The sequence below is a fragment of the Syngnathoides biaculeatus genome, chromosome 2 (genome assembly GCF_019802595.1).
Source record: "Syngnathoides biaculeatus isolate LvHL_M chromosome 2, ASM1980259v1, whole genome shotgun sequence".
Classification (NCBI taxonomy): Eukaryota; Metazoa; Chordata; class Actinopteri; order Syngnathiformes; family Syngnathidae; genus Syngnathoides; species Syngnathoides biaculeatus.
The window spans coordinates 263,768-284,536 of record NC_084641.1 but is presented as its reverse complement, the minus strand read 5'-3'; the positions used below and the strand labels follow the sequence as shown (position 1 = coordinate 284,536).

Genomic DNA, 20,769 nt, shown 5'->3' with positions numbered 1-20,769 from the left:
CATTATCTCCACACAACTTGTAATCACTCCATTTTGCTTCTGTCTCAAGACTGGAAGGCGTTATCTTTGGGCGAGCAGTTTCATGGTTCTCATTTTCATTGGAGGTCACTGACTTCACCCAGTGTCACTTCCCACCATGTCTGTGGAGTTATTGCACTCACTTTCTATGCTAAGAACTGTTCACTCTTAATTATCGCACTCTATTTTCCTGTCTGTCATAAGGTCTCATTGGGTGCTGGGTAACATTTCCATTTCATTAGGAGGAGCAGGCTCCATTGGGGGTAAAACGTGTGTGTGCTTGAGGAGCGGAGGTGTCATCGGGGCAGAGTTCCCTCCCGCTGCTCATCCATCATCAAGAGTGTGGCTGGAAATGACATGTCAAACACACAAAGCGAAAACATGTCGTTGCAAACCCAAACATGTGCACGAATTGGCAATTCAGTGAAATTAAAACAGGGGTGGAATCCTGATTAAGTGGTTACTGTTCTTTAGGTGCATTTTTCCCAACATGCCAGTTGTGTGACTGCAAATAGCAACTCAACTATCCTGGGACCTCAAATTGCTTTTTTTATGGCCCCAATGAGATTTGAGTAAATCTGAGCGAAAGTGAATAAATAATTTGAATTATTCAATTTGCTTCATGTAAAAAGCCCTGAACACAAATTAACAAATGGTCTATGTACTCAAAGACTTTTGGATTCACCTTGCTTTTATGTGCAGAAATTTCGTCCATGTGAACCCAGTGTTAGCCAATGCAGTTCAATAAATGCCTCACCTTCCTGCAGAGGTATTTTTGTGGATGGTCCTCACCTCCTATGAAATATTCTCCTACCAAGAGGCTGATGGCAGGAAGAGGAAATTGTGATCTTCTAGTTAGCTCAGTAATAGTTGCATCTGCCATTGTTTATTTTATTAAACTTGCAGTCTTTGCCCTCGGGGTGCTCCCACTTTGGAGGAGAACCACTAAAGCCACTTCGCGATAATGGCTCAGTGTTGCATTATCTGTCGTTTGCCTTGAGCTGAATAGAAATGCTTTTCAAACAATGACACATTTACTGCATGTTATTGTGAACTGTGTGACTTCCACAACCCAAAATGTTCCAGGGATTATTGTTTTTAAATGTAACATTTGTGTCTTTTCCATCTTGCTCCGTAGGTGTTGGCTCTAGAACGACAGGTCTTTGATTTCCTGGGTTACCAGTGGGCCCCGATCTTAGCCAACTTCGTCCACATCATCATTGTCATTTTGGGCTTCTTTGGCACCATCCAGTACCGGCCCCGCTACATTGTCGTGGTGAGTGCATGGAACTGGAATTCTTTAGTTTTCTTATTTCCCTCAGTGGGGACTTTGACTAGAATCCTTATTTGAATATAATCTGAATTCATCAGCATATCAACATAACTTGTGTGATATTTTAAATTTGGTGGAAAAGTTTCTATTCTGTTATAAATGTGCCATGGTAACCATACCAAATTCTATAATGTCAAACTTTACATACTAGAATGCTAGATCAACCTATTTATAATTTTTGATGTAAAGTTCAGGTTTCTCTGCACTTTTATATATATTGTGTGTGCACAGAGCATCACATGATCCTTGTCCTTCATGGTTTTTAGTGTCCCATCACCTTGCATTAGTTAGCAAGTGGCACATGTTGTATCCTTTGTCAAATGGTGTCCATGTTTGTTCATCTTAAATCATTGTAACTGGAGCAACGGGGTCTAATTAAAGTGGAGGAGGCACGGGGAGTGGGAGGCACATCAAGATTCTGGACAGTGAAGGTCACTTTTAGTTTACAAATTATCACTGTAATAATTATGGAATGCCTTTTGTTTTCCTCTTTGTATTAAGATTACATTCATTATTTGACACCGTGTTGTTCATCTGAGGCATGAAGGTTTATTTTTAGTGCCTTTAGTGGGAGTATAGATTAGGGAAAAATACAACATTTGGGGAAATCAGTTACAGTAGAAGGGAATACATGAGTAAAGACAATTTCCTTTCGAGAATTGATTTTTTTTCCCAATTACTACAAATTGCACAGGAATAGTGTAAAGTTGGACTGGTGAAGGCCTGACAAAACAAAATACTGTGTTGACTGATACGACAAAAGATAAAATGAGAATTTCTTGTTTATAGAACAAGGATCCTTAAATTCTGAAAAGAATTGAGCCCATATAAGGATGATTCTTAAACATACATTCCATAAGCATATAGTAGGTTTAATGCCTTTGCAAATCTGATGAATTTTGTTTCACAACTTTGACCTGTGAAGCAATGACAAAAAAAACTTCATTAGCAATTCCGAGAAATCAGTATTTCGGGTTAAAAAGAGGAAGTCGTTTGACGTGGATTAGAGAGATGAGTAAGTGAAGCCGTCTTCATGATTCAACATGTACAGTATGTTTTCACCAAAGTACTGTTTATCTGTCTACATTTCCTCTGACACATTATTAACATCACTCAGCATGAGTCAGAAATTTTGCCACGTGGTAAATTTCTGACTTTTAGTAAATGCAGTTCAGTACTATTCTCAAGAGTCAGCAGCTTTGTGAAGGAGTCATGTTGAGAGGTTTAAATCATCCTGTTCGTCAAAGGCTCAGATATGTGCCAGATAATAGTGTGTGCTGATCCTGAAAAAAAATGACGCTACATATGGGATTTTTCCAGGAATACCAACTGTCTTAATGATCATTTCATGTGCAAACATTCAATGATGTGTTCGTGCCCAGTCTGAGCTGGGTGGTGGCTAAAGGTGAGGAATCTGGCGAGCCGATACCTGGCTACGGAAATGGGCTCTAGGGATGTGGAATGTCAACTTTCTGTCAGGGAATGAGAAGTTCCAACTAGATGTAGTCTGGCTTGCCCCCACACACAGTTTGGGCTCTGGTAACAGTCAGACTTCTTGAAAGGGTTTGACTCTCTTCCACTCTGGAGTTGGTTCTAATGGTGGGGAAAGATACCATTCGACATGGCAGGCCCAAACGTACTGTGAGGGTCTGCTGGGAACCTCTGGCAAAATCCCCGTTAGAAGGAGTTTCAACTCCCGCTTCCGAAAGAACTTTGCTTGTGTTCCGGGGGATGAGAGGCAAATCGAGTCCATGTGAACCATGTTCTACACCTCCATTGCTGAGGCAGCAGACCGGATCTGTGGTGATCAGTACCTGTCGTGGCGGCAATCCCTTTATCCGTTTGTGGACATCAACAGTGAGGGATGCCGTCAAGCTAAAGAAGGAGTCTTATTGGGCATTTTTCACCTGTGGGACTCCTGAGGCAGCTAATTGTACTGGCTGGCCAAGCGGCATGCAGCTTTGGTGGTCTGAAGCAAAAACTCAGACATTGGAGGAGTTCGATGAGGCTATGGAGAAAGACTTCCAAATGGCTTCGAGGAAATTCTGGTCCACAATCCTTGAGTTTCCTTTTCCTCCGCAGGCTATCCAAGCTCTCACTTAGAGATAGAATGAGAAGCCTGGTCATCTGGGAGGAACTTAAAATAGATCTGGTGTTCCTCTGGATTGAGAGGAGCCAGTTGAGGTGGCTGGGCCATCTGATACAGATGGTGACCGAACGCCTCCCTGGTGAAGAGTTTCGGGCACGTATCAACGGAAGGAGATCCTGCGGATGACTCAGGACACGTTGGAGAGACTACTTCTCTCAGATATCCTGGGAAAGCCTCAGGGTCCCCCCGGAAGAGCTGGATGAAGTGTCTGGGGAAAGGGAACTCTGGGTACCCCTGCTAAAGCTACTGCCCCTTGACCCGACCTTTGATAAGCGGTAGAAGATGGATGGATGGATGGATGGATGGATGGATGGATGGACGGACATTTAGGAATGATTCTGTTCTATATCAAAACAGCAATCCTGTTCAAGTTTACTCTCTATTTTGTTAGTGCCTAAAAAGACTAAGGGTACTTATTAATGCATGTATACATCAGTTTGGTTTTTCTTCCCCCTTCAGTACACAGTTTGGGTGGCTCTTTGGGTGGCCTGGAATGTCTTCATCATCTGCTTTTACCTGGATGTAGGCGGTCTGTCCAAGGTAAGCATTGACACATCGACCAGCTGCAATATTATGAACACTTAATTAACATTGTAAAGGCAGAATAGTTGATACTACCTTTGCGTATGCTGTGTGTTGCGTGCGTTTTGTTTGAAAAACCAAGGCAACTATAAACAATGTCCTGATGTGAATTCAATCCATTAAAACCAAATGACAGGTTCTAATGCTGGCTCGGAGGATTGTCACCAAAATTTCATCTCTTCAGCGACTTCTGTGTCCCTTGCAGGATATGAATTGTAAAGTACAATGACAGTTGTTTTGTTTTATGTCTCGTTATAATCCCTTTTCCAACAGTGGTGTTTTTATCTCACTCTTAATTTGCTACAGAGTAATCATCAACTTTGAACACATAATACCGTCAAATTTAATCACCACAAGCCATAATTTTTTCAACGTAAATGTGATGCACAAATCAATGTGCCTGTTTTACAACCACCAAGCTGCCAGAGTAAACACCAATACTTGCTATATGTAGCAAAGATGACAATCTTGCTTGAAGCTGTAATAGTCTATACATTTATCACACCTGTTTCGTATTTGCAAATTATGAGGTCAGGTTTCCCTTTTTTCTGTTTTTGTGGTTCAAACCTGCGGAGAACAACTGGCCCTCTATAATGCTGTGTTGTACTTTCTAAAAACAGAAAAATGATGGGAACAAATAAAACACATCTGAAAAACAAAATTAAACGCAAATATCTGCATTGTCCAATCTGCTTATCCTCACACAGGTAGCAGGAGTGCTGGAGCCCATCCCAGCTAACGTCGGGTGAAAGGCAGACCCTGAACTGGTCACGTGTCAATCGCGGAGCACATATTAACATCATCGCTGTCCGCACTAAAGTGTCCCATTACACCATCAATGACCTAAACACAAATACCTATTGGCCAAATAAACCCCATTCAAAATATCTGTTAGTACTGCCATTATTTTTACTACTCTTTATTTTATTACTTATATATTTATTTATTAGATCACACCTTTTATGCTTTGTATATCAATATACTGCAGAGCATGAAGCAATGACATTTAAATACAATGTGAAAAAATGAAACTGTTTTTGCCACTATTTTTGGTTCACTTCAGTGGACATTGTGGTGCTTCTTCTGGTTTGCATGCTTTGGCCACCTGGTGGCATTATAGTACAGACGTTTGGATATACATGGAACGTTACACCTCTGTAAACCGCAGTAATAGTAGCCATTCTTCATGGAGGATAAATAATATATGCCCTCGCCTATTGCTATAACATCTCGCTACATTGCTCAATTGTTTATTTTGAAATATCTGTTGAGTCACTGATGGTGTAATGGTACACTCACCTGACTTTGGTGCTGACAGCGTGGGTTGAGTTCCCACTCAGTGACGGCGTTTATATGTCCCCTGTGACTGACCCGCGACCATTTCAGGGCATCGTCTGCCTTTCACCCGAAGTCAGCTGGGAAAGGCTCCAGGGCCCCTTGGCGATATTCAGGATGAGTGGTGTTGAAAATGGATGGATGGACGGATGCATGGAAATATCCTTTGCTTAAAGAATTATAACATTGCAACACCGATACAATTCATTTGCCCGTTCATGATATTTTCCCATCATGTGTTTAAGCTTGAAAAACTCAAGGCTGAATTTCTCTTCTTCACTTATCTTCCTCTCCTCTTTAGCAGCATAACCTTGCATTGATGGGACTTTTGTCTGGCTGACCACTGGGAATAAAGGATTTGTACATTCCAATCTCACACCAGCTCAGACATGCAAAATGAATTTCAGAAACACCTTCCCAAGCTCTGGTGGCTCCGCCATTATATCTCAGATTGTATTTCCATGGAGCGTACCTTGTCCACCACTTTGGTCCACTATTTTCTTTTCCCCCTTGTGAGTGTGTGTTTGTGTGTGCTGTATAATGAGGCTTGTTGGGGCCAGCTGCTCAGGGCTGAGGCTGGGCATTAACCCAACAGATGGAGCCAGCCTGGACTCCCAGTCTTGCATATGGTGGCCAGGAAGAGAGTTGGCTAATGGAGCATTAACAAACACTCACAGACACAGACACACACACTTGAAACACCATCTTTTGACGCGCCTTCCACATTTATCATGAGACAAAGTTGGCTAATTCAGTCAAACCTTCCTTCCTCAACCTTAACAATATGGTTTGGGGGAGTGTGTGTGCGTGTGTGTTGTATTAAGCAAGCCAGACCCTCCGGGGGGAAGGTCATATGGCTCGTACTCCGTCACCTCCTATTGATCTCTTATCTTGTCCCCTGTGGTGCAAGACAGACTGATAGACAAGGCCCTGCTTCTCGAAACAAACCTTTGACCGACACCTACACCTTTTCTTATTTTTGCTGTAAATAATACATTTGCGGTGAACACATCCAAGAACATTTCTTTACTATTTGTCACATTGATGTACAGTGTAAGTATAATAGACTGATGAGTTGCATCCATCCATCCATTTTTTGAGCCGCTTATCCTCACAAGGGTCCCGAGAGTAATAGAGCCATTCCCAGCTGTCATCGAGCAGGAGGTGGGGTACACCCTGAACTGGTTGCCAGCCAATCGCAGGGCACATGGAGACAGACTGATAAGTTGTAGTAATAACCATATTGAGTACTGAAGCAGGATGTAGTCTTTTACGCTGAGTCATCATATTAATTATTAAATTAACAGATGTGGAAGAAAAAGCAATCCGACTCCATCAGAAAACGAGAATTTCGCTAACATATAGTCTATTGAAGAGTCACTGATAGTATAGTGGTTCACACGCCTGACTTTGGTGCGGGCAGCGTGGCATTGATTCCCGCTCAGTGATGGTGTTGACCAGTTCAGGGTGAAGTCTTCATTTCGTCTCCCGTGACCCTTGTGAGGATAAGCGGCTTAGATAATGGATGGATATTCTATTGAACCTTTGGCATTATAGTATCGTAATGTGTACTCCCTCATGTCAGACAAAATTAGAAGCAATGAAAAGTCATCCATTGCGGAAAACAATAAGATTCAGGATCATTCTGAAATCAAAAGTCTAAAATAAAACATCCTTGTACTTGATCAATTGACTGACTTTGATGAAGCCGAGTTAACATGAGTCAATATGAGTGAAAGAGGGGTAGAAAATGGAAGATGAAGAGAGGAGAATGATGTCCAGCCTTTCATAGCCTGCTCTAAAGTCTCTATGAAGTGAAAAGATGTTTCTGTTAAATTGCAAAATTTAAGTGACAAAAAAAATCCATTCTCAGGGTAGAGCTATAGCGAGCGAGCCTAACCCCAACCCTCGCCCTAACCCTTCTGCCAGATGTCTGATATCAACAATAAAACGTGATTTCTTGTATAGTGGGGGGGGGGGGCTTATGCCAGCCCCCTAAAAATCAGGAAAATGAAATGATGAAAAGCTGTTTAACACCATCTCCACAAATGAGCAAGGCAAGGCACGTTTATTTGTATTGCACAATTCAACAACAAGGTGATTCAAAGTGCTTTCAAAGTCAGGCGTGCGTACCACTACCCAATCAGTACAAATATAATATTAATAATAAGTTACAAAAACTCTTGAATATTAGCGGCAAGAGTTCTCCAACGCTGAGAGCATCCCAACCCTGGCCACAAAAGCGGCCAGCCACAATGGCTTCTGTCTGTCATTACTGTTCTCATTCTTGTTCAGTGACCAAGAGACAACCTTCATGTAAAAGAATAAAGGAAGTGGAGCACTTAAGTCCGAATATGTCCGCAAGAAGGTATAAGAGTGAGAAGGGCTGCATGATATACGTCTACGTATGTACGTGCTGTATGTGGGGGTTTAATAGGATGCTTCTAGAGAGCATGTGGATCTTTTAATAATGCATGTGTTGTCACCGGGGGGGGCATGGGGTTTAGATTGCTATATTGGAGTATTGATTGGGCTGAGCGTCTGTATGTGCGGGATTAAAGAGTTGCTGTTTTGACATCATCAGGGCGTTAAAGACCCACATTTACACATGTGTGAAATTGGCCCATTTGTTCATTTGATGCAAACGACCTTATTTATTTTGTGTAGTCAAGCAAGGTAATATTACAGCGGTGAAAGATTCTTTAAAAAAATGACAAATGGCAAGTCAGCTTTTCTGATATATCTCTTTGGCAACTACCATATGCATTTTATGCTTTGTATTAGTTCGATCAACAGCCCGCAACCTTTTTTACACCACAAACTGTGTTCAGGTAAAGCAATATTTTTGCAATGTAACACAGAAACAAATACTTTCAGCTATTACCCCTACTCATTCCAATGCTGAGTATTAATTCATTAGTTGTAATGAATGAGAGCACCGGTTATTTCTTTACTTTGCACCAGTTTAAACTTGGAGCCATACACTTAGAAATCAATGAGATGTCTGAAATTTTCATCATAGGTGCATGTCCAGTGTGAGAAAGATATTCTAAAAAGAAAAATCCAGAAATCAGTGTATGATTGTTTTTTTAGGATTTATTTGTGTGATACGGCTGCAAATAAGTATTTGAACACCTGAGAAAACCAATATTAATATTTGGTACAGTAGCACTTGTTTGCAATTACAGAGGTCAAACGTTTCCTGTAGTTGTTCACCAGGTTTGCACACACTCCTCCACACATATCTTCTCTAGATCAGATAGGTTTCCGGGCTGTCGCTGAGAAACAGAGTTTCAGCTCCCTCCAAAGATTTTCTATTGGGTTTAGGTCTGGAGAGTGGGTAGGCCACGCTACAACCTTGATATGCTTCTTCCGAAGTCACTCATTAGTTTTCCTGGCTGTGTGCTTCAGGTCATTGTCATGTTGAAAGACCCAGCCATGACCCATCTTCAATGGTCTGAGTGAGGGGAAGAGGTTGTTCCCCAAAATCTCACAATACATAGCCGCCGTCATCCTCTCCTTAATACAGTGCAGTCATCCTGTCCCGTGTGAGGAAAAACACCCCCAAAGTATGATGCTACCACCCCCATGCTTCACAGTAGGGATGGTGTTCTTGGGATGGAACTCATCATCCGTCTTCCTCCAAACACGGTTCGTGGAATTATGAGCAAAAAGTTTTTCAATTTTTGTCTCACCTGACCACAACCACCTTCTCCCATGACTCCTCTGTATCATCCAGATGGTCATTGGCAAACTTAAGACGGGCCTTGACATGTGCTGGTTTAAGCAGGGGAACCTTCAGTGCCATGCATGAAACCATGACGTCTTAGCGTATTACCAACAGTCAATGGTGACGGAAACGGAAACGGTGGTCCCAGCTCTTTTCAGGTCATTGACCAAGTCCTGTCGTGTAGTCCTGGGCTGATTCCTCACCTTTCTAAGTATCATTGAGCCCCACGAGGTGATATCTTGCTTGGGGCTCCACTCCGATTGAGAATGACTGTCATGTATAGCTTCTTCCCTTTCCTAACGATTGGTCCAAAAGTGGACCTTTTTTCACCAGGCTGCTTGGGGTCATGAGCAAGACTTGGCCACTGCCAAGAGGGACATGCCCATGCCACTCCTCTAAGCGGTGACACCTGACACCTGTCACCGCTTAGAGCTATTTCACATTGGGATTGTGATTAGACAGGCATTTAATTTGGAGTTAGTAAATTGCATTCACTGACAGTAGGAATCTCCACTGCTGAAAATAGTGTAGTGTTCTAAACGTTTCTGTGCCACCACAGTTTAGTCCTGTCTTAGTTTATGTTTCATAGTCAAGTCCTAGTTCATAGTTTGTCTCCTAGTCATTAGACATCGCTGCATGTGTTTTGGATCCTGCCTAGCCGAGCGTTCCTGTACCTTCTTGGACTGCTTACACCGTGTATGAGCTCAACTTTGAATAAAACTATGCCTAACATCATGCCCTCAACTCAGAGTCCTGCATTTGGTTCCAGCCCCGCACTGGAGGTTTGTGACACTTGGCAATTTCTCCATTGTCAGGCTCCTGGCTTCCTGCCCAGGCTGGGGGTGGCCAGCCAATTAGTCAGAGCACACCTGCACCTTGTTCCAACTGATGCCTTCCAGTACATATAGGACTTGGGGGAAGACTTGCCCTTCGCTAGATCGTCGTCCTTGATGCCTTGTTCCCGCACTCCTGTTTGCCTGACTTTTGCTCTCCGTGTACCGACCCACGCCTGTCCACTGACCACCCTCGTAAGCCTGCCGTACTATTGCTTCTGCTTGGTTTGGACTGCCTACCTGAACACTGACCTTGGACTGAATAAAGGTTTCCTCTGCACCGTCTGCGTGTCTCTGGAGTCGTGCATTTGGGTCTGCCCTCGTGCCCCGTTCGTAACAAAACGATCTAGCCATAACATGGACCCAGCCGACTCCGAAGCCATCCGCTGTGCGCTGCAAGTTCAGGGCAAACGCCTGGTCGAGCAAGAGGCTGCTCTCCAGGTGACTAATCAACAGATCCATGAGCTCTGTGCCCAGCTGGAACCGTGGCTAGCTTCTCAAGTTAGTGCCGCTGCTACACCAACGAGGGTCGTTCCGCCTGTGACGGAGCCTCCCCCGTGCTGGCATAACTCCGCTCTCCCGATGAGAGCGGTTCTCAGGCGACTCCGGCAACGTCAAGGCCTTCGTGGCGCAGTGCGACCTCCATTTTGAACTGCAAGCGTCCGCTTTTCCCACGGACCGCTCCCGTATCGCCTTCGTCATTTCCCACATGACGGGGAGGGCGGAGGCATGGGCCTTGGGTGGAGTCGTAACTCAGTAATTTGTCGTTCTTGGAGGGCATTCATCTGCGCACTCACCCAGGTGTTCCAGTATGCAGCGCCGGAGCATAAAGCGGCGGCCTCCCTCTTGACGCTTCGCCAGGGTCGTCGTCGCGTCTCGGACTACGTGATCGAGTTGCGGATCTGCGCCGCCGAGAGTCGATGGAATGAGGATGCCTTGCACGGCGCCTTTTTCCAGGGGCTATCCTCCCAAATCCGGGTCTCCTCATCGCTGGAAATCTTCCTCCTTCGCTAGACGCACTCATCGAGTTGGCCCTCAAGGTTGACCAGCGACTAGTAATGGAGGATCAACTAGCCATGATGACTGAGGGAGAGAGGGAGGGGTCCAGTCCGGTTGCCGCCCGGTCGTCCACTGCTGAACCCATTCAGGTGGAGGGCCTCGACGGGCCAGCGGAGGAGCGTCTGCGCCGGCGACGGGAGGGTCGCTGTTTTTACTGCAGGCGGTTGGGACACTTGGTTGCCCGCTGCCCGATTCGACCAAAGCACTCCGACATCAGGATCTCTACTCCGGTGAGTGTGCGGTATACCGCGGCGGAGTCAGGGAGGTCCCTTCTTCACCTCACCTTGGGAACGGACTCCCGTTCATGCACTCTGACTGCTTTCATAGATTCCGGGTCGGACGCAAACCTGATAAAGCCCCGCGTGGTCGAGGAGCTGGGGGCAGCAACCTTCCCCACGCAACGGTTTCGTCACGCCTATGCCGCCAAAGGCAAGTTCCTTTGTCGGGTTACACATCGCACTCAGACGCTACGTATGAGCTTCCCGGACACTCACTCGGAGCGTATTAGCTTTCATGTCTTCGACGCACGTAGTAGCGACATCATCTTGGGCAGCCCGTGGCTCAAAGAACATAATCCGCACATAGATTGGACCACGGGTCAGGTCAAGACTTGGGGAGAGGACTGTCTCAATCGCTGTTTCGCTGTCCGGAGAGACAGGGGTATTCAAGTTGCGCCGGTTCGGCTAACAGAACCTAGTACCGTCCTGGACCTGACCGCAGTGCCCTCCTGCTACCATGACCTAGGGGAGGTCTTCTCTGAATCTAAAGCAAAGTCTCTGCCGCCACATCGGTCATACGACTGCGCGATTGAACTCCTGCCAGGCACCTCTCCTCCCAGAGGGAAACTGTTCTCGTTAACAGGTCCAGAGCATCAAGCCATGAGGAACTACATCGAGGACTCGCTGGCAGCCGGACTCATTCGCCCCTCATCCTCACCAGCCGGTGCAGGGTTTTTTTTTTGTCAAGAAGAAGGACTCCACTCTGCGACCCTGCGTCGACTACCGAGGACTGAACGACATCACAGTCAAGAACCGGTACCCCTTGCCGCTGATCGCTACAGCATTCAAACTCCTTCAGGGAGCCCGGATCTTCACCAAGCTCGACCTGCGCAGCGCTTACCATCGGGTGCGGATTCGGGAAGGAGATGAGTGGAAGACGGCGTTCAACACCCCCACAGGGCATTATGAGTATCTTGTGATGCCTTTTGGACTGACCAACGCCCGGCCGTCTTTCAAAACTTTATTAACGACGTGCTTCAGGAATTTCTGAATAGGTCTGTCTTTGTATACCTGGATGACATTCTCATCTTTTCGGCAGATCTAACCTCTCACATTCGTCACGTCAGAGAAGTGCTCCGGCATCTGCTGCAGCACCAATTGTACGTAAATATGGACAAGTGTTAAGTTCCATCGGGCATCCGTTTCCTTCCTGGGCTTCGTCCTGGCAGAGGGAGAGATACGTATGGACCCCGGGAAGGTCGACGCGGTGCTGCGTTGGCCTACCCCCGCCAACAGGAGGGAAGTACAGAGGTTTTTGGGTTTCGCCAATTTCTATAGGAAGTTCATAAGGAACTTCAGTTCCGTGACCGCTCCTCTGCATGTGCTTACCTCGCCACACACCACCTTCTCGTGGTCCGGGACCTGCCAGGAAGCCTTCAGCAGGCTAAAGGCATGTTTCACTGCTGCGCCCGTTCTCATTGTTCCGGACCCAGATAACCAGTTTATGGTGGAGGTGGATGCATCTAATTCAGGAATCGGAGCCGTCTTGTCTCAGAAAAGTCCCAGGGACGGTCGGATCCACCCATGCGCGTTCCTGTCTAGGAAGCTGACCCCGGCAGAGAGGAACTACGACGTGGGTGATCGAGAACTGCTGGTGGTCAAGACGACGTTGGAGAAGTGGCGGAACTGGTTAGAGGGCTCGCAAGTTCCGTTCGTGGTCTTCACTGACCACAAGAACCTTGAGTACCTGAAGACCGCGAAGCGGCTGAACGGCCACCAGGCCAGGTGGGCCCTGTTCTTCACCCGCTTCCGCTTTACTCTGTCCTTCCGCCCAGGCTCAAAGAACGGCAAGCCGGATGCAGTCTTGCGGATCCACGAGTGGGAGCGCACGGAATCAGAGGCTGCTCCTGTCCTGCCAGAGGCGTGCTTCTTGTCCGGCTTCACCTGGGCGGTCGAGTCGCGGGTGAAGGAGGCCCTGGGAGAGACACCGCTGCCCGTGGATTGTCCGTCGGGCCGCCTATTTGTCATTCCATCTCTGTGGGGAGACGTCGTCAACTGGGCCCATACCAACAAGACGGTCTGCCACCCGGGTATGGCAAAAACGCGTTCTGTGGTCGAACAGAGGTTCTGGTGGCCCAACCTCAGCAAGGACGTAAGGGAGTTCGTCAACGCCTGCCCGGTGTGTGCGGCCGATAAGACTTCCCGCCTACGGCCTGTTGGTGAGTTGCGACCCCTGTCCATCCCTTTTCGTCCGTGGTCACACATCGCGCTGGACTTCGTCACCGGCCTGCAGCCCTCCCAAGGGAACATAGTGGTGCTGTCTGTAGTGGACCGTTTCTCCAAGATGGTCCACTTCGTGCCGCTTCCGAAGATCCCGTCGGCCAAGCAGACAGCCCAGCTGGTGTTAGACGAGGTCGTCCGTTACCATGGGCTACCCCAGGACATCGTTTCGGACAGAGGCCCGCAATTCAGTGCCCGCTTCTGGAAGGAGTTCTGCAACCTCATCGGCACGTTAGCTAGTCTGACATCGGGCCATCACCCGGAGTCTAATGGCCAGACTGAGAGGATAAATCAGGAGTTGGAGACCGGTCTTCGATGTCTGGCATCCAGGGACCAGAGCACGTGAAGCCAGCACATCAAGTGGGTGGAGTATGCCCACAATTCTCTCCCCTCCGCCTCAACAGGTATGGCTCCACTCCATGTCGTGCATGGCTATCCTCCGTCCCTGTTTCCTCTACTGGCCACAGACTCCGATGTCCCGTTGGCCCTGGCCGTGGTGCGACGCTGCAAACGGACCTGGGAAGCAGCTCGGAGGACACTGCTGCGCATGAGCAATGCCTACAAGTCCACAGCGGACCGCAAGAGAAGGGCCGCACCAGAGCTCAGAGTGGGACAGCGAGTGTGGCTCTCCACCAAAGATCTCCCGCTGCGGACGGAATCCTGCAAAATTGCTCCCAGGTTCGTTGGCCCGTTCCCGATTTCCAAGATCATTAACCCGGTCGCCGTCTCACTGAAACTGCCCAGGTCGATGAGGGTGCACCCTACGTTCCACGTCAGAAGACTTCGCCCGAATCGCACTTCATCGCTGGCTCCTCCGGTCAAGCCGCCCCCCCGCATGGTGGACGGTGGGCCAGTGTATACTGTGCGCCGGCTGCTGTCTTCCCGCCGCAGAGGAAGGGGGGTCCAGTACTTGGTGGACTGGGAGGGGTACGGCCCGGAGGAGCGCTCCTGGATCCCTTCCCGCTTCGTCGTGGACCGCTCCCTCATCAGGGACTTTCACGCGGCTCATCCTGATGCTCCTGGGCCGTCCAGAGCCGGCCGTTGAGGGTGGGTGGGAGGGGGTACTGTCAGGCTCCTGGCTTCCTGCCCAGGCTGGGCGTGGCCAGCCAATTAGTCAGAGCACACCTGCACCTTGTTCCAGTTGATGCCTCCCAGTATATATAGGACTTGGGGGACGGCTTGTCCTTCGCTAGATCGTCGTCCTTGATGCCTCGTTCCCGCACTCCTGTTTGCCTGACTTCTGCTCTCTGTGTACCGACCCACGCCTGTCCACTAACCACCCTCGTAAGCCTGCCGTACTATTACTTCTGCTTGGTTTGGACTGCCTACCTGAACACTGACCTTGGACTGAATAAAGGTTTCCTCTGCACCGTCTGCGTGTCCCTGGAGTCGTGCATTTGGGTCCGCCCTCGTGCCCCGTTCGTGACATCCATAGCCCTTTCCAGCCATGTGGAGTTGTACAAATTTGTCTCTGGGGTCTTTGGACAGCTCTTTAGTCTTGGCCATGTTACAAGTTTGAGTCTTACTAATTGTATCGGGTCGACCGGTGTCTTTATGCAGCTAACAACCTCACACAGGTGCAACTGATTCAGGATAATACATGGAGTGGAGGTGGACTTTTAAAGGTGGACTAAAAGGTCTTTGAAGGTCAGAATTGTAGCTGATAGACAGGTGTTCAAATACTTATTTGCAGCTGTATTACACAAATAAATTGTTAAAAAATCATACATTGTGATTTCTGGATTTTTCTTTCAAGACTATCTCTCTCACAGTGAACATGCACCTATGATGAAAATTTCAGACCCCTCCATGATTTCTAAGTGGAAAAACTTGCAATATAGCAGGGTGTTCAAATACTTACTTTCTTCACTGTACAACTGTCTTTTTCTTGGAAGTTTTTGGTGCTTCTCCTACTGTTTCATCAGTTGGCATTTGTTTTTCTGTCACCGATTCTTCACCTAGGCACATCAGACTCGTGAACACTAAATAAGATGGTATCACTAATAATACTTGCCACCTTGCCAACAGTTGCGCTTGACACCTTCACCTGCTGCTTATGCACATTATTTGTTTTTTAATTTCTTCTCAGTCTATATTTACTGCATGTCCTTATAGCTTCATGATAGTTTTATTGCTTGAATTCGGGCTAAAAATCTTGCTCTCAGTCATGATTTGTTGTTCATATTGACAGTGACAAATGACTTCTGAATGGGAATCGAATAGTTACTCTTTGTACTATTTATAAATAAAGATGTCATTGTCCAAAAGATGAAAAATACAATTTGATTATTGGAAAAAACATTTTGATCTGTATAGCGAACAGAGTGGCATGTTTTAGCTCCCACTTCTCACTTCTGAAAAGTCTTTCTTTTTAATGATAGCCTTAGATAGGTCCGTGGTCGAACCTCGGTTGATTTTCAGTAAATCTTTGTTGGCCGGGATGAGCTGCCTCTCTTTTAGCTAGCTCGCTAGTTGGCTCCCTCAGGTCATCGGCAGTGCTGTTTTACAGTAGATTAACTTTCTCCCATCCGTTCTGCTGCATCTCCCATCAAGCCATATATATTTTTTTCACTCTTGTATCACTTCTTTCAAGGCTGTCATGAGCAATAAAATATGTTTTGTTCAGTCTCCATGGACCAAATGTCGTGGGGCCTCATGGTTATAAAACACTGATGACTGTTAAAATGGCAAAAGAGAGCATTTCCTGACTTGACCTCAGCTACAACTCAATCATCTTGAGTCAGACATCATTCAAAATCAATTGTGTGTCCTTGCTCTGAGAAATACGAGAAGCACCTGTAATGTCACATCCATCTATCCATTTTCTGAGCTGCTTATTCTCACGAGGGTCACGGGAATACTGGAGCCAATCCCAGCTGTCATCGGGCAGGTACACCATGAACAGGTTGCCAGCCAATTGCAGGGCACATGAAGACAAACAGTCAGACTCACAATTACACCTAGGGGCAATTTAGATTGTCCATTTAATGTTGAATGTTTTTGGGATCTGGGAAGAAACCGGAGTGACCGGAGAAAACCCACGCAGGCATGGGGAGAACATGCAAACTCCACACAGGCGGGCCGGACCATATTCAAAATTATAGACAAGATCTCTGCATCACGGCTGTAAATAAATAAGAGCTCTGTCAATAAATAAGAGCTCTCATGGTTTTTTTTTTCTCTTTTCCAGGACAGTGATCTGCTGACATTCAACATTTCAGCCCATCATTCGTGGTGGAGTGAACACGGGCCAGGCTGTGTGAGGAGGGAGATGCCACAAGATGAAGGGGGCCACACCACTGAAAGCCATTCCTATATCACGGTCATGGGCTGCTTCATGGACTACCAGTACATCGAGGTCATGCACAGTGGAACACAGATCCTGGCTGCTGTAAGTACCTGTCTTGAGTTTCCACAGTCCCGTGCGCTATGTACAATACATACTGTATCACCAGTTATCACTTATTAATATGATGGTGGATAATGTTGATTGACAACACCTAATCTAATTTACTCTGAAGTAATCCTTAGACAAACTTTTACATCTGGCTATTTCAATGTGAGATACAAGTGCTATGATTTCAATACATAATGGACCTTGTCATTACATGTTGATAACTTTGATTACCAAGGATGAGAATTAAAAATCTGTTGAAAGCTGGATCTCTGTGATTTGATTCTAAGAAATGTTTATTTTGCTTTCCTGGCAATTCCGGTGATCAAATAGAACCAGCGCTTTGACCGGGACTCGGCCACTGGTTAGACCACTTAAAGCGCCTGGTTCTCAGTGGTGATTGCTTTCAGATCATGACGAGAATGACATAAATTGCAAGGAAGAGAAAATAATTGGATGTGTTGCTATCTTGTGAGGTACCTAAAAACTTCAATAAAGGGAAAGTATGAAGTTTTCAAACTGCTTGCAAGGTTTTAACGTACTGTATCCTCGGTCCCCACAGTTGCCTCTGAGCATCTCTGGATCGTGACATGCCCCCCAATTTACTATCACGGGTGCCCAACATAAAATCTTGATGGCTTGATTCATTTTGTACAATCAATCAAAGATATGAGAGAGTTAATCCGCTTACCTGATAACATGGTGGGAACGGTAAAAACACAGTTTGTTTGTACATTAGCAACAGTTACCCACCAATATGCAGCGATCTGCATGTAGGACACTAGAGTACCCTTCCTTTTAACTTTTGCTTCTAACCACTAGTTAAATACTCCAACCCCGAAACTACAATTGCCTACTTTTGCACAAGGCTGTTGTGTCCCTGTGAGAGTCGTGAACATGACAGCAGCACGAGCAAATGATTGACAGTCAAGAGAGTTGACAGGCCTCCTGTCTCCTAAATCATGCCCAGTTATAAGATAGTAATTCAAATTAGAGACATTGGATGAGAGGGATTATTTTTCAGAACCTCATTTTTGATAACAACAGAGTTTTAAGATGTAGCCAGACAAGTAGAGCACCTAAAAAAATGTAATGAAAAGGAAGGAATCAACTCTTCTTTTGCCTCGACAAAGGGGGCTTTTTAAGGTTACCATGAAATATTTAGTCCGGGCTCCAATTGTCATTTCTGTGAAAAATGGGAATTTGCTAGCAAGTCATTTTCATCTGCTCCGATTCGTAGTTTTCTCCACGATGGCAATGATGACATCGATATAGATATTCTCAAGAGAAACTGATATAACTTGGCACAGATGGAAGAGTGATCATTTTCTGTATTTGAGAGTAACGGGTTTGATTCCTTTAGTCATATCACTGTACCTTTGAGCAAGATCTGGGAACCCAATTTGATTCTCAGCCATTTGCTGTGTGTTCCATGTGCCACTGTCAATGTGTGGCAACATGTAAATGTGCTTTACCTCAAATGTAGAAAGCATTCCTTCATGCCTCCAAATGATTAACTAAAGTGACAATATGAATCAGGGACAAGCTTTTAAAACTGGGTTATGGCATCATTCATTTATCACTGATGGGAATATTCTGGGCGTCGGAGTCCCGCGGTTGGGTGTTTGAATCCCAGGCTTTCATCCAAATGTCCTCCATAATGTACTTTTATTGAATTACTTTTTTTTTCTTCCACCATCATCCCAAGTTTTATGAGAAGGAGAAAGTGTAATGTTCATGACAGCATACAAAGGAGAGACGTGGAAGATTTCATTTGCAGTTTTGATCTGAGGATGTAAATTTTGCTTTAGAGTGACAATTTATAAAGTGCACTCAAAAGCACACATATTACATTTACTGATTACATCACAGTAACTTCAAAAATGATTCTGTGGAAGCCATCATAGGACTTTTTCAGCAAAGATTGATCATGAGCAATGTGATGTCTGCTACACTCAATGCTTATTTCCTCTTTTTATCTTCGCCCCACCCAACACAGAAGATCAGCACAGTCTTCCCGTCTCATTTTCCCACCCCGATGTCAAAGCGTTTGACCTTCATGTTTGTCAAAGCCTGCCTAAAAGGAGTAAAATGACACGGCACAGGATTCTGTGCTTGCCTGTTTCACTCAATTTCCCCTGTCGCCTTCACTTCTCCTCTTGGGCAGTTCAAGCACTTTCACACCACTCACACATCTGTGTTAAAGTCAGGCTTGTCTAATGGCTCTCGAGAGGTTTGTTAGCCAGTGCTGCATTTGTTAAGGCTGTATTTATTTGTGCGTTTTTTTAAACTTCACCTTTTTTTGCTACATGGAGGCAGTCTCAACATCTTAGTACGTCTTTATTATTATTCGTTCTTTACAGAGCATAAAGAATATATGAGACAACGCTGTTATATTATCCATTTGCAATTGTTTCTGTACTGTTTGTATTCAAACATCTGTCGCTGAAAGGATGATACCTTCGTAACATTGTTCCTAGCCACAAGCCTGGTATTGGAGTTTCCCATTATGTATTAGCATTACTGTAGCAGCCCTTAGGGCCAAATAATGTGGATGTTTTAAATACACATTTAATTCGACTTGATGTTTAGTTTGACAGTAAACTTAAACTGGCAGTTGCCAAAAAGAGCATGAAGCCTGTTTTTTGAAAAATTGACTCACTAATTGTATTTGCCTCACTGCTGCTTGTTGTGAAGTCATTTGATTCGCTGCCACCTTACAACTCTCGCATTTGTATCTCTTTAAAAAGAAAAATACAAAAAGTCGAGTCACTCCTATCCCAAGACACTTATTTGTCCAGAATTAGTAAATACTTAGTCTGTATTTAACAATAGCAATAGGTAGGATTTCTGACTAATTTGCAGTCGTGAGCACTTGCGATGTTGCGAAACAAGAGGAAGAGAGGGGAGAAAAATGACATCAGAGGAGAGAATTAGTCTCCAGCAGGTTAGTCATGGAAAGTCCTGTCATCAGGCTACTCACAGTACATAAACACGCCGCCGTCTACCGTTCTACCTCAACGGCTGTGTTTGCCAAGCGCTTTAATTGTTAATCTGTTTCGCAGCGAAATGGATTTTGCTCAGATTACATTCACTCACACATTACTTCTTTTCTTCTGAAAGGCAACACAACAAGTTTTGTTTGAAGTAAACAAGTAGGCAGTGTTCTTTCCTTTTTTCCAATTTTATTCTTATCCTTTTTTTTTAGTCTGGCTCTTCGTTCCACCTTTCATTCCTGCTCTGGTTAGCAGTGTCCCCTTTTCCTGTCACCTTTCACCCACTCGGAGCTCATCTGAATTCTTTGAATTGTGCTGCATTTGAAGACAAAGCCCCGTTTTGTTTTCTTTTGCAGCTTTCAGTCATGCGGCGCAGCCTCTCGTGTCAATGCGGTGTGTTTTGGGATATTAGCATGCCATGCAGTTATTGGATGTGAAAGATGCAAATGAAACAACGCTTGTGTGTTTCTGTGTATTTTCATGGGGGAGGGTGTGGTAGAAAATAACAGGTGGATGCGGTCCCTACAGACCCTTTCTCCTCATGTTTCGTCATTAAACACTCAGCCTCAGACACACATGAGCGTCTAATTTTCTCCAGGGTAGCCTGTGCCTCATTGTCAGGCAGAGGGTTGTGTGTAATTAACCTACAAGACATCTACAAAAACCCCTCGGACGCTCTCTCTTTGGTTGTTCTATTGCTGTATTTTACCTTGAATTTCATCCTGGTGCTGAGCTGTGATGTTTACTTGTAGACGCAGATTACCATCATTGCTCTCAAACTGTATACACATAGACTCACTCAAAAAGGTTGTCTATATGTAGGAGCCATTATGATGTATGTA

At 45.6% G+C, this 20,769-nt stretch overlaps 1 protein-coding gene across 1 annotated transcript in view; it reads left to right on the top strand.

Moving 5' to 3' along the window:
* nkain4 (sodium/potassium transporting ATPase interacting 4) overlaps positions 1–20,769 on the top strand; it is a 48,034-nt gene that overhangs the window by 14,834 nt on the left and 12,431 nt on the right. Inside the window, exons 2-4 of the mRNA XM_061811369.1 lie at positions 1,157–1,294; positions 3,960–4,040; positions 16,728–16,928. Coding sequence (XP_061667353.1) covers positions 1,157–1,294; positions 3,960–4,040; positions 16,728–16,928 — 420 coding nt within the window. The remainder of the gene's footprint in view (positions 1–1,156; positions 1,295–3,959; positions 4,041–16,727; positions 16,929–20,769) is intronic.